The 12,269-nt window shown below is 38.4% G+C and overlaps 1 protein-coding gene across 1 annotated transcript in view; it reads right to left on the minus strand.

The window, feature by feature from the left end:
• The window catches only part of IL1RAPL1 (interleukin 1 receptor accessory protein-like 1), a gene marked incomplete at its 5' end in the record, with an annotated part of 30,135 nt that extends 18,251 nt beyond the window's left edge, over positions 1 to 11,884 (minus strand). Inside the window, 2 exons of the mRNA XM_010289893.1 lie at positions 9,676 to 9,821; positions 11,752 to 11,884. Coding sequence (XP_010288195.1) covers positions 9,676 to 9,821; positions 11,752 to 11,884 — 279 coding nt within the window. The remainder of the gene's footprint in view (positions 1 to 9,675; positions 9,822 to 11,751) is intronic.
• Between the last annotated feature and the right edge of the window lie 385 nt (positions 11,885 to 12,269).

A 12,269-nucleotide genomic window follows, 5' to 3' on the forward strand; every position in this document is an offset into this window, starting at 1 on the left:
TGGTATTGGCTCCACACTAAAAAGACCCAATTTCAGCACAATTCCACATCAGAGGGGAGAGACAAAAAGTGCAAACCTTTTAAAATCTATTTAGCCTCTGTGTTATGTCGCTCAAATTACAGACCTGGCCCTCCTTAAGGAGCTGAGGCTGAATGTAGAAAACAGTAGAGGAAAATTACTTGGCTAACCCTTAGGGGGACAGGCATTCTGTTAAACACAACAAATGAGCGCGTGCCAGGGAGTTACATCCAGAAGCACAGCAATCATTTAGTTACAGGCAATTAACAACAGTCCTCCAGTAGCACAGGAACAGTTCTACTCCAAGGGAAAACACATTGATTGCTGCTGCAGTAGTAGATTGGTTTCTGAATAAATAGCTTCAATTTAAAACAAGATTTGTTACAAGCATTTTGACCAATGGCTACAATTTTTTTTCCTTATCAGGAGGCTTTGACCAAGGAACCCAGTGAAAGAGACAGCTAATTAAAACAAAGTACGCATCCTCCCCAAATATCCGGCATGATATGGCTGGTAACGAACGCACTCATTTTATCCTGATTCTATTCCAATTATTAGGCATATATGTAGGATATATCTTTGATCTTCACCTGGCTTTAATATTTGATAAACTTCCTTTTGCTGTGTCATGCCAGTAATTCAGTTATCATAGCTGGAGTTGTAACAAGAAAGTAAATAAAAAGGTGCTTTCAAAGATTTGTATCTTTTGACTTATACGACATGCTTCAGGGACTTTACATTTAATGATCTGTGATACCTTAAAATTAATCTTATTCTATTCATTAGTCCACATCAGCTAAGCTACTAAGAAAAATAGCTATTTTTTAAACATTCTTTTTTTGTGATTTATAACTCTTCGAAGACATGTGATTTATATCTGTGTATTCAATTTCTGAGCCTTTTTCAAAATCCAATTACAGTCTATCTAAGGTTTCAATTTTGCAATCACTTACGCAGATTGCTTAACTTCACAGACTATAAGTAATCCCTCTGAAGTCAACAGGACCATTCACAGAGCTTTAGTGCATACATAAATCTTTGCAACTTCGTGGCCTACACTCATTCCCACTCTCTGTTTTTCTTGGATGATTTAACTCACAAATCTGCAAGGTTTGGTTAGAGACAGTTCTTAGTTTGTTTAGGTACACTTTCATAGACTTCAATTATTGAATGGAACATAAAGGTAATGAATATAATTTGGAAGGGGAGCAGCTGAAGACAATACTAAAGGTCTCGTGATGACACCTGAGAGAAGGTGAAGGCTGCAGATACTGACAACCAATGCAAGACTTATGTGTCATACCATGCAGCTGTGGTTGTAAATGGGTGTGTTTCTTCAAAAGGAAGAAGGAGGCTGGATTACACAGGAATGTTCCTTCGAGTCTCATTTCAGACATCAGCAGTAGGCAGAGTTTAGGTTAGGAAGAAAGAAACACATAGTCACAGTTGAAAAATGGAGAAGTATGTGGTTTTTTACACCTTTTTTTTTTTTCCTCTGCTTACTACAGTATTCATTATGGCATGGCCATAAAACAATTTATCTTTCCAAAGTATCACGTATGAAACCACAACTTTATATAGCATATGCATATCCAATATGTTTATATATAAAATCTATTCTTTACTTTTTAGGATTTTTTGTTTGTTTGTTTCAATGTGCCAAACAAAATCTGTTTGTATTTAAGGTACTTAGAGGACGTTATGGATACTGTTGTGAATAATTACTGATGCATATTGTAGGACAATAATATTTCTGATACCAGCAGAAACAGATTTGGGATATTCATTACCTTGATTATGAAATAAATTCTTAGCACCAAGTATATGCATTCTGCCAGCATAGGCCACACGTGCCTCTAGATGTCTGCAGAGTTGACTTAAGGTGTCTAAATTTAGTTACGGTTTTTCACAGAATCACAGAATCACAGAATGGTAGGGGTTGAAAGGGACCTCTGAAGATCATCTGGTCCAACCCCCCTGCCAAGGCAGGATCACCGAGGGCAGGTTGCACAGGAATGCATCCAGTTGGGTTTGAAGGTCTCCAGAGATGGAGACTCCACAACCTCTCTGGGCAGCCTGTTCCAGTGCTCCGTCACCCTCACAGTGAAGAAGTTTTGTCTTGTGTTGAGGTGGAACTTCCTGTGCTGCAGTTTGTGCCCATTGCCCCTCGTCCTGTCACCGGGCACTACTGCAAAGAGACTGGCTCCATCCTCCTGACAGCCACCCTTCAGAGATTTATAGACATTGATAAGGTCCCCTCTCAGCCTTCTCTTCTCCAGACTAAACAACCCCAGGTCTCTCAGCCTTTCGTCATGCAAGAGATGTTCCAGTCCCTTAATAACAACCTTTTTAATATGGTTTTCTATGCAGTAGTTTAATTTTATTTATTAGAACTATTGAGACCTAGTTATCCCACTTTATTTTTTTGATCAATATATAATATATATTCCTGATCCATCTATGAAAAAGAACTAGTCAGATATGGGATTATATGTATATATGTCTATACGTGTGCAAATACAACACAGGGCTCTTGTTAACCGATTCATTTGTATGACAGGCAGCATATTTTAGCCTCGATACTGTTGGATTTCTCAGTGTTATTAGAATAGAGATAGTAAATTATTATAATAAAAGGATACTCTTACTGATGACATTTTTATTTCTTCTGAGAGCTGCGGGATACCTGCTTCCAGCAGGAGAATAATTACATTGACTATCTCCAACGGTATGTTAGCTCAAAAGAGGATAAGGATGAAAAAAATATAAATGTTACAATGTTACTGAAGTTTACTACATTTAAATACAGAACACTTCATTTTAAAGACAGTTTATATGTCAGGTTGAAGGAAAAAGTCATCATGGTGCAGAATTGCATTAATCTCTGGTTAGCTTCCCCGAATGAATGAATTGTGTATGACTTAAAACCTTACTGATTAGGAGGGCTTCTATTTGCTTATTGCACTACAGAAATCAGACAGCCCACACAATTACTTCTTTTAGATCTTCTGAAAGAAATGAATGTAAGAAGCACTGGGAGGTGCTAAAATGTGGGGAAAAATGGAGTACCAAGTTCCAAGGATGTAAGATCATAGAACATATTGTTTACATTTTTTCTGAGGATAGCATTAATGAATAATTTAGCTCTGCATGGATTATGGGAACAATTTGTGACATTTTATTTTAAAATATTTTCATCCTTGCCAATCAAAGTTAGAATTGCACTTAGACATTATATAAAGAGAAGAACTGTGATAAAAGTGGTACAAAAGCTATTTTAAAAAGGAATCTGTTAAACAAACCAGTTTGACACTTTGTTTGACACTTTGTGAGAGGCAAGTTAGATTTAGGCACATGCAAAGTAATCTGACTAACCTTTTTACTGGAGATGTCTTAGTCCAATTTTCTAAACGATAAGAAAAACTTTACTGATGAAAAAAATGGGCTTATGAAGAGTTTCTGTCAGGCAATAGTCTTTAGCATTATAGTAATTTACTCATGTTAGGTGAGATTGTGTGTAAAAAGAACAGTCACTTTTGGTTAGGTGTGAGACAGGAAGGGAGGTGGTATTCGACTTTTGGCCCTATGTAATGAACTTCTTGGGTGACTGAACCTTTCTGCTGCCCAGTACAGTGACAACCTGAAGGTTGAAACTGGCCACAGGGGGATGAAAAATCAATTCCCATCAAATCAAATTTCAATTCTAATTCTAAAACCTGGTGAGGAGCTTGGAAAAAAAAAAAAGCTTTTCCTTCAGTGCAGAATAAAACTGAATGCTTTATACACTGGAAGATATACATGTGTAAGTTCTTAACTGACCAAGTGGGTCAGAGTTTTACAACAGTTTTGCTTCCACTGATACTCAGGGATTTGCTGGAATATTCAAGTAATTAGGATCAATCAACAGAAGTTGAAATACAAACCTCATTGCTCTCATATCTCACATGATAAGCTCCCATTCAGAAATTTCAGAAGCATCATCAGAAGCTGTATGGCAAAGGGAGTTATAAAACCTGTGGTTTCTTTGCAAAGGTTAGAAAGGACCTAGCTTTTTTTATCTTTTAAGTCTTCATTGTCACTCATCACTACCACTCTGTGAAATTGTGTCTTAGTGACTGAAAATTTCCATGCAATGAAAAACTTAACTGATTCCTTAAGTACTAAAACAGGTTTACACTATTATGTGAATGATACTAATTTAAGACGCTAATCAGCAAATCTGTTATTCTAAGTAACTATATGAAGAAAATTCAGAATTACGTGCTATTCAGAATTTGCTATTAAATTGTACAGGAAATATTAATATTATATGTATGCATTATTAAATGATGAGTTTAAAGTATGACTACCTATTCGTATGTTTCCTCAAGATGTATTTCCTACAGGAAATATTAACTTGTTCCTTTTCCATATATTCTAATGGGCAATTTCAAACAGAATAAATCTCTTCCTCTAAACAATTTATTTCAGTGAAAGTCTTTTTTTGTCCCAACAGAAAAAAAGTAGTTTTAGCCATCCTTCATCAACTTATATTCAACAAGACCCGTATATGCCTATTGAGAACATCTGTGACAGAGGCAAACAACCATAAAACATAAAAGAGGCCCAGGACAGGAAATTAGATGGCACTGAGAAAATGGGAAGAAGGGGAAGGAGATACTTAAAAAAAAAATGCATAAAGTATGTTACCTGCTCTTAGTTCTGGTATCTGTCCCATGAAAAATACAGGTATATAATTAAGATATTAAATAATATAAATAATATTAGAAAAATAATACCAAGATAGAGTTTGAGATTATTTTTTCTTTAGAGTTTTAGTTGCAGACATGCAGACAAGAATTTCCACAAAAATAATCACATAATTAGATAATAACCTGTATTTCCAGCATAGTCTATGATTAAAGAGACTACAAAGGCTTTGATCCAGCATGAAATTCATACTTTTCAATACATAACATTGTAGAAGAGCACTCTTTCTCCTCATGCATTATAGTTTTATCTACTATATTGATAGACTATGGGCTTGTCTTCTTGAATTAAAAACCTGTGAAAAAAATAGAATTTTAGTGTGTGATCCACCCCTTATATCCTCTGCAATATGTGGTCTGTCATTAATAAATTTATGCATAGCTGCTGTCAGTACGACTCTCAAAATTAATTTCTAGAAGGTTCCTCTATCTGGCTGAAGATTAACCTGTAACTGCTACAGATGATCTATGATAGCTATCATCAATAGGTAACAAAATCAGCCTTAGTTTATAACAATGAGATTTCTTTTGCTCACACAAAAGAGGAAATAACTTGATTATTATAAAGTTGATAGAAAGAGATCTGGCCAACAGCTGGAGGAAAAGAATGAAAGTCAAATCTCTTGAGTTCTGATCCCTCTCTTTTTCTGATTACTTTTAGACAAATTTTGTAGGAATGGAAGCAGAAAAGGAAACAGCATTGTCATTGCCACGCTTAAAATTCTCTACTGTCTTTAGCTCTGAGTTAAATGCTTCCTACACACAGCATCTGAGGAGAGTTAGGAGTCTGAAACTGGTTACCTGGCTGCACAAAAACATAGATCATAGGTTTACTCCACCGGCAGTCAGAAAGTAAAAGAAGCTCAGGAGAAAATGGGGACTCAGCTCCCCGAGGAGCAGAGCGCTTGGCATCGGGGCTAGAGGGAGGTGCCAGGGGCCCCAGCTTTCTCCCAGTGCTGGATGCCCAAACTGGGTTTGCTTTTCCTGCACAAGTGGTGCTGGAGTCCAGGGGAGCTGCGTTCTTCTCCCCTCCTGAAATTCTTCTCAGGAAAGTGGAGGCTGTGGGCTTCCGTTCCAGTGCTACGGCAGGGAAGGAGCAGAAGCCCCCTCTGCCTGCCTGAATGTGCCAGGGGCTGGTTTGTGGTGGGACCCCCCATCAGATGGACCCTGCTTGTGTTTTTTGTGCGGGGCGTGTGTCCCTGCTGGGCTGACCGGTGGCAAGAGTGAGGAAGGTGCATCTAGGCTTGTACTGGTGATTTAGACTCTGAACTACTTGCCCTTTCACGGCCTGTGTAATTGCAGGCATATCCAAAAGCTCCCCCTTGAAGTTTAAGTTCACAGAGAATATATTGACCAGGGTGAAGCAGCAGTTGCAAGGGTGTGTGAAAGGCTTAAATTTTGTACCTGAATCCCCACTGCAGCATTTAGCCCTAAATACCTCTTTTCCCAGGAATGCTCTTTGTTCAGTAACAGAGCTTTCTGCTTTCCTGCCCCTTCTGATCCTGGTGATAACGTACCACATATGCGGTTGAAGAAGGATTATAATTCCTTTTTCAGGTATCCAGTGAGCATTCCAGATTCAACATTTTCATTGCCTTATACTGCTCGAAAAAAAGATCAAGAAATAGAAAACTATCCAAAACTAATACCTCTGCAAATGCCTCGGTGTTCAGGAAACAAATTTACCTAATTTTTAGGTCCCATTTATTCTAACTGGGCCAATAATCAGTTATTAATAAACAGCTAACTCATTCCTAGCAGAGACTAAATGTGGATCTAAACAAGGAAACCTAAACTGAAATGTTGTCATGGTGATATACAGGCAACTAAGCAAGCAGTGCAAAGCTCCTCTTCCTAGGAGACCTGAGAGACTAGCTCAAATTTTTATCTGTCATGGTTAATTTATCATTTCACTGAAACAGTTGTCAACATGCAAAGTGTGTAGAAGGCTTGTAACAGGTACCTTTTGTTTTTCCAGGCACAACAGATTTTGTTTCTAAATCACAATTTCAGATTCAGCCTTACTTAAAGAGGAAAAAAAATATTTGGGGGAGATGGTTATTTTTAGCTTTTTACTATTTATAAAGGTGATTAAATATTGAGATTACTTCCTTTTAAGCATGCCATCATGAGGCCACATACTGTGGTATGTTTGACATACTGATTTCTCCAAGAAAGAAAGATAGGAAAGTAAACCATTGCAAAATTTATGCATGCACATTCCTAGATTAAAAAGCTGGTGGTCACAGAGCAGAAAAGACGTGTTATCATTCTTGGAGCTACCGTTTGTATGGAAGGGAAAATAAGGACTCATCATCAGCATGTGACTTAATACACAACAGTTAATTAAGTATTGGTTTTAAAGTAATTTAAGACTTAAAAATTATTTATTTTCAGTGTTCCATACACTAATTTCATTGTTAAAGACAAACCATTCAATTTCAGTGTTTGTTGGGGTAAGCTCTTGTGCTGGGTTCAAATGTCTCTGAATTAGAAGTATATGACTACTCTGGTGAACTGTTGAGATTCAATTACTTAATAAGTTAATTTCCCACCTCAGTAAATTCAAGAAAACATGGCAAATGTTGGGCTAAGCAGAACAACTGGTTATTTACATCTGCATCTCTTAAAAAGCAATGACAAGAGTTCAGAAAAATGGCTACAAAATAGTTCAATTAAATTAATTGGAGGTACACAAAAATACATTTAAATAAATGTCACACTATCTTGATTTATGGCTTCCCTTTAAACTTAGACAGACTTTGCATGCTACCACTCTAAAATTAGGGAAGACATCATTACTTTGACATAAATTGAGGTGCCACAAGTAGTTCATGAAAGTTTCAAGTAGTTTCATGAAACGCAGGTCTGGCTTGACCAACCCAATCTCCTTCTATGACCAGGAGACCCACCTAGTGGACGTTGTCTACCTGGACTTTAGGAAAGCCTTTGACAGCGTCTCCCACAGCATTCTCCTGGAGAAACTGGTGGTTTGTGGCTTAGACAGGTATATTCTTTGCTGGGTAAAGAACTGGCTGGATGGCTGAGCCCAGAGAGTTGTGGTGAATGGCATTAAATTCAGTTGGCAGTGGGTCACAAATGGTGTTCCCCAGGGCTCAGGTTTGGGGCCCGTCTCGTTTAATATCTGTTGATGGTCTGTATGAGGGGATTGAGTGGTCCCAAGTTTGCAGATGACACCAAAATGGGCAGATCCCAGAGATCTGCTGGAAGGTAGGAGGGCTCTGCAGAGGGGTCTGGACAGGCTGGATCAATGGGCTGAAGACAGTTGTATGAGGTTTAACAAGGCCAAGGGTTGGGTCCTGGACTTGGGTCACAACAATCCCATGCAATGCTACAGGCTTGGGGAGAATTGGCTGGAGAGCTGCCCAGCAGAAAAGGACCTGGGGGTGCTGGTTGACAGCCGGCTGAACAGGAGCCGGCAGTGTGCCCAGGTGGCCAAGAAGGCCAACAGCGTCCTGGCCTGTATCAGAAATAGTGTGGCCAGCAGGAGTAGGGAAGTGATCGTGCCCCTGTACTCGGCACTGGTGAGGCCACACCTTGAATCTTGTGTTCAGTTTTGGGCCCCTCACTACAAGAAGGATGTTGAGGTGCTGGAGCGTGTCCAGAGAAGGGCAACGAAGCTGGTGAGGGATCTGGAGCACAAGTCTTATGAGGAGTAGCTGAGGGAACTGGGATTGTTTAGTCTGGAGAAGAGGAGGCTGAGGGGAGAACTTATCGCTCTCTACAACTACCTGAAAGGGGGTTGTGGTGAGGTGGGTGTTGGTCTCTTCTCCCAAGTAACTAGTGATAGGACGAAAGGAAATGGCCTCAAGTTGCACCAGGGGAGGTTTAGATTGGCTAGTAGGAAAAATTTCTTTGCGGAGAGAGTGGTCAAGCATTGGACCAGGCTGCCCAGGGAGGTGGTGGAGTCACCATCACTGGAGGTTTTCAAAAAACATGTAGACATACTGCTTAGGGACATGGTTTAGTGGGCATGGTGGTGCTGGGTTGACAGTTGGACTTGATGATCTTAGAGGTCTTTTACAACCTTAATGATTCTAAGATTCTAGTTCAGCACCACAATAAGAGCCTGGTTTTCTCACGTTTACAGTCTGAAAAAAGCACAATAATGACAGTGAAGTACAGACACTGCTCCTGATTATTCTTTGCTCTCTTAAACCAGCAGGATGCTGTATGAGGGTGGGGAGAGTCAAGCCCAGCCATATGTAGCACCCTCTAGGGTGTTTACTAGTTCACTGTAGTAAAGTGAACAAAGTGGATCTGGGAACCTCGCTTTGCAAGGGATTCCCCACCTCTTCGTAATTATCTCCATGGGAGATGGCTGTTGCCATTAAGCAGGCTGGAATCACGGGCTGTGAGTGCTGAGTAGAAACAGGAAGGTCCTTAGAAGTTTCTGTCATGATACTTCACTTCGGAAATGTTGATATTAAACAAAAGTGTTAGAAGGAAAACGTCCACAGTCAGGCTATGCAGGAACTCAGCTGGCATGGGGTTTAGATGACATTTCTAATAGAAGTGGAGTGTGGTTATATTGGCTTTTCTAATATTTGATTTTATTTCTTACAGAAAATTATTACAGTTCTATTACCTGTAACTTCCTATTATTTTTTCTCTATTGAGCCTTTATTAGTTTTAAAGTTAATGAATTATTAACTGCATTTTTTATATGAATATAACTAAAAGGTATTACTGTATTTTTCCCAGTGACAGGCATAGTTAACAACATCCTTTCTGTTTTATTTTGAGAGTTGTACAAATGCCTGGGGAAAAATAATCATTGCCTATTAATACCTCAGGAAGCCAAAATTCATGTTTGCATCAGAAGGAAGCTCTACAAACTCACCACTCCTATAATGTACCATTTCATGGAGAAAAGCTGCATATTTACCCCTTTTATGTAGAAGAATACTGGCATGTCGGCGTCCATTTCCATTCTCGACGTAGCATGAGTAATTCCCCAGGTCTGCCTCTTCCACAGAGTCAAGAATCAGTGAGATGGAAACCTCCTGTTCCCCAAGGTGTTCCTTGAGAACCCTAAGAAAAAAGTGGCCATCACTGCTATTCTGCTTGTATCATAGCGGAACATTAGATAATCGTGACCTAATAATGCTACTTACAATTCACAACTCTCTGGCTTCAAATTTGTCTATGGTTTGATGAAATCTTAATTAAATTATATCGTGCTCTTTTGTTCCTCACTTCTAATGAGGTGGTTTGGCTTTGTAAATGTTAATAAGAGTTCAGTTAATTGTATTCTTTAAGCAGGATGATATGCACACTGATAATATATTATTTCACACTCTGATGGAGACCCTGATCAGTAGTGTGTGAAGCCTTGAAATGTTATAAGAGAGAAAAGTGAAAACAGCTATTTTGGGGTTTAGGGTCACACTAGGAGTCTGAGCCAAAGACACTGTTTGTGCAATTACTGAGGGTCTTCAACACGTCACTCAGAAACAGTGTGTTCATGCCAGGGTCTGAAAAATTATTTCTTGAATGTGTTATAAAATTTGACTGTGTATTAAAAATCAGTAGAAAGAACTGGCATACCAGATGTCATTTATTCATATAGGTTATAAATAAAAGAAAAGATCTCCTGCATAAGACTCCACCTGTCTTTGAATTTCTTTCTTTACCTCTTAGCATGCCCGTCAGTGGTTTTAGAAATCCAGCAAGGCAAATGACAAACCTCTCTAGGCTGCTCCCTCACATCACACTTGAAAACAGAATTGGAAACCAGCCTTCCTGCTCCTCCCTCCACAAAACATGAAAGTTGTAATGAGGTTCTTATCACTTTTTTATTAGCCTTCAGAATGTCAAGTCTCTGGCTGAAAGGCTTAGGAACAGCTTTAGATGTGAAACACAGCTGATCTGGTTGTCATGTGCCATTTAGTGTGTTGTTTTTGAGCTTTGTAGAATAACTGTACACTGTTGTGAAATATGCTTCCATTTTGCTATATCTGGGGACATGGGGATGACCTTGAATGTCTATATGGCCTTCTTGATTTTGGTAAAGGAATTGTCTCTGTTACTTTGTTTACACTCAAGAAGTCCAAGGTTAACCTGAAAATGAGTGTGACTTCATGTCTTCTGAAGAGCTAGTAAACTCCTATGCAAGAGGTGAAGTGTAAATAAGCTCATTTTGTTCTGTTATAGACAATCACTGTAGATAACACATCTGTAACTATTTACCTTCCTTTGTAATGCACATTTAGATTTGCATTCATCTGGGTTTATCCATGATATATAGGTGCAGTGATATACACACATACAGAATTATAAATGGAAAAGGAATCTCTTTTGGATCCAGGTAGATACTTCGTATTGTATAGGAGTTGGTATGCTATGTCAGGCATGTAATTCTCAATACAAAACCATTTTTTCTTAATTTCCAAATGAGGCAGCACTTTTAGGAGCAGGAAAAGTACATGACGTGAATTGCCAGATCCTCTCTGAAACAAGTATTTCAGCAGATATAAGCAGCCCACGTAACAAGATGCTTGGCTCTCACAGGCCAGATAACATCCCAGGAAAATAATTTTCCTTGAAGTAACGAAGGCAAAACATGCCAAAGTCAGACTTCAGCATTTATTTAAGGCTCCGTATTTTAAAAGACTTCTTTTGATCTGTTTTCTTTGATGTATTTATTTTTCTTTATTTCATCTTACTAACTGCCTTAATGCTTCTTATCGTAGATTGCCGCAGTTTGAAAAAGTCACTATGCAAATTCCCGTCAGTTATACTATGGTCCTTGTCAGGCAGCTGTTCTACTTTTGCAGTCTCTAACATCAGATCTGGTGTGCATTTTCTGTTCTCTACTGGTGGAGTTGGAAAGGTAAAGAACAGATGTTGCAAACTAGGAATCAGACCCAAAGTGTTGCTGAGTTAATCTGCAGTAACAAATATTACATTACCTATCAAAAAAAGATATTGACTGAAAAAACCAAAATGTTCTTTCTTTTACCTGATGTCACTTTCCCAGACTCGACTATCATCCAAATCTTCAATAAACTTCTCCCCTTTCATCCAGTAGATTAAAGGACTGACATCTCCACTATATCCAAAGAAAGCTCGGCAGGTTAGATTAGCAGAACTGCCTGTTACAAAGAACGTAAGAAAATATATTATTTCAAAATTTGTAAATAAAGTTTCATTTTTGAATCAGTTGTTTTTGTTGATTAAAAAAAATATATCTGTAGAGATGATGTTGAAAATGTCCAAAAGTATCTACTTGTCTTGCTACTGGTGTTCAATATATTTTCTGAAAAAAATGCAATAAAAATGAAATCAAACATTACGTAAGAACAGGATTCAATTTTGTATTCACCAAGTTTTCTATGTTTGGTGAGCAAATCAAAGACTTTTTTTTTTCAAAAAGAGCTAACTTAACCAGAGTTCCATGTTTTCTCTGAAAACAGATACAGGTTAGGTAAAATAAATGTGCAATCACATCCGTGTTAGTTCATCTTTGCAATGGTTTCT

This window comes from Phaethon lepturus, unplaced genomic scaffold (assembly GCF_000687285.1).
Source record: "Phaethon lepturus isolate BGI_N335 unplaced genomic scaffold, ASM68728v1 scaffold2506, whole genome shotgun sequence".
Lineage (NCBI taxonomy): Eukaryota > Metazoa > Chordata > Aves > Phaethontiformes > Phaethontidae > Phaethon > Phaethon lepturus.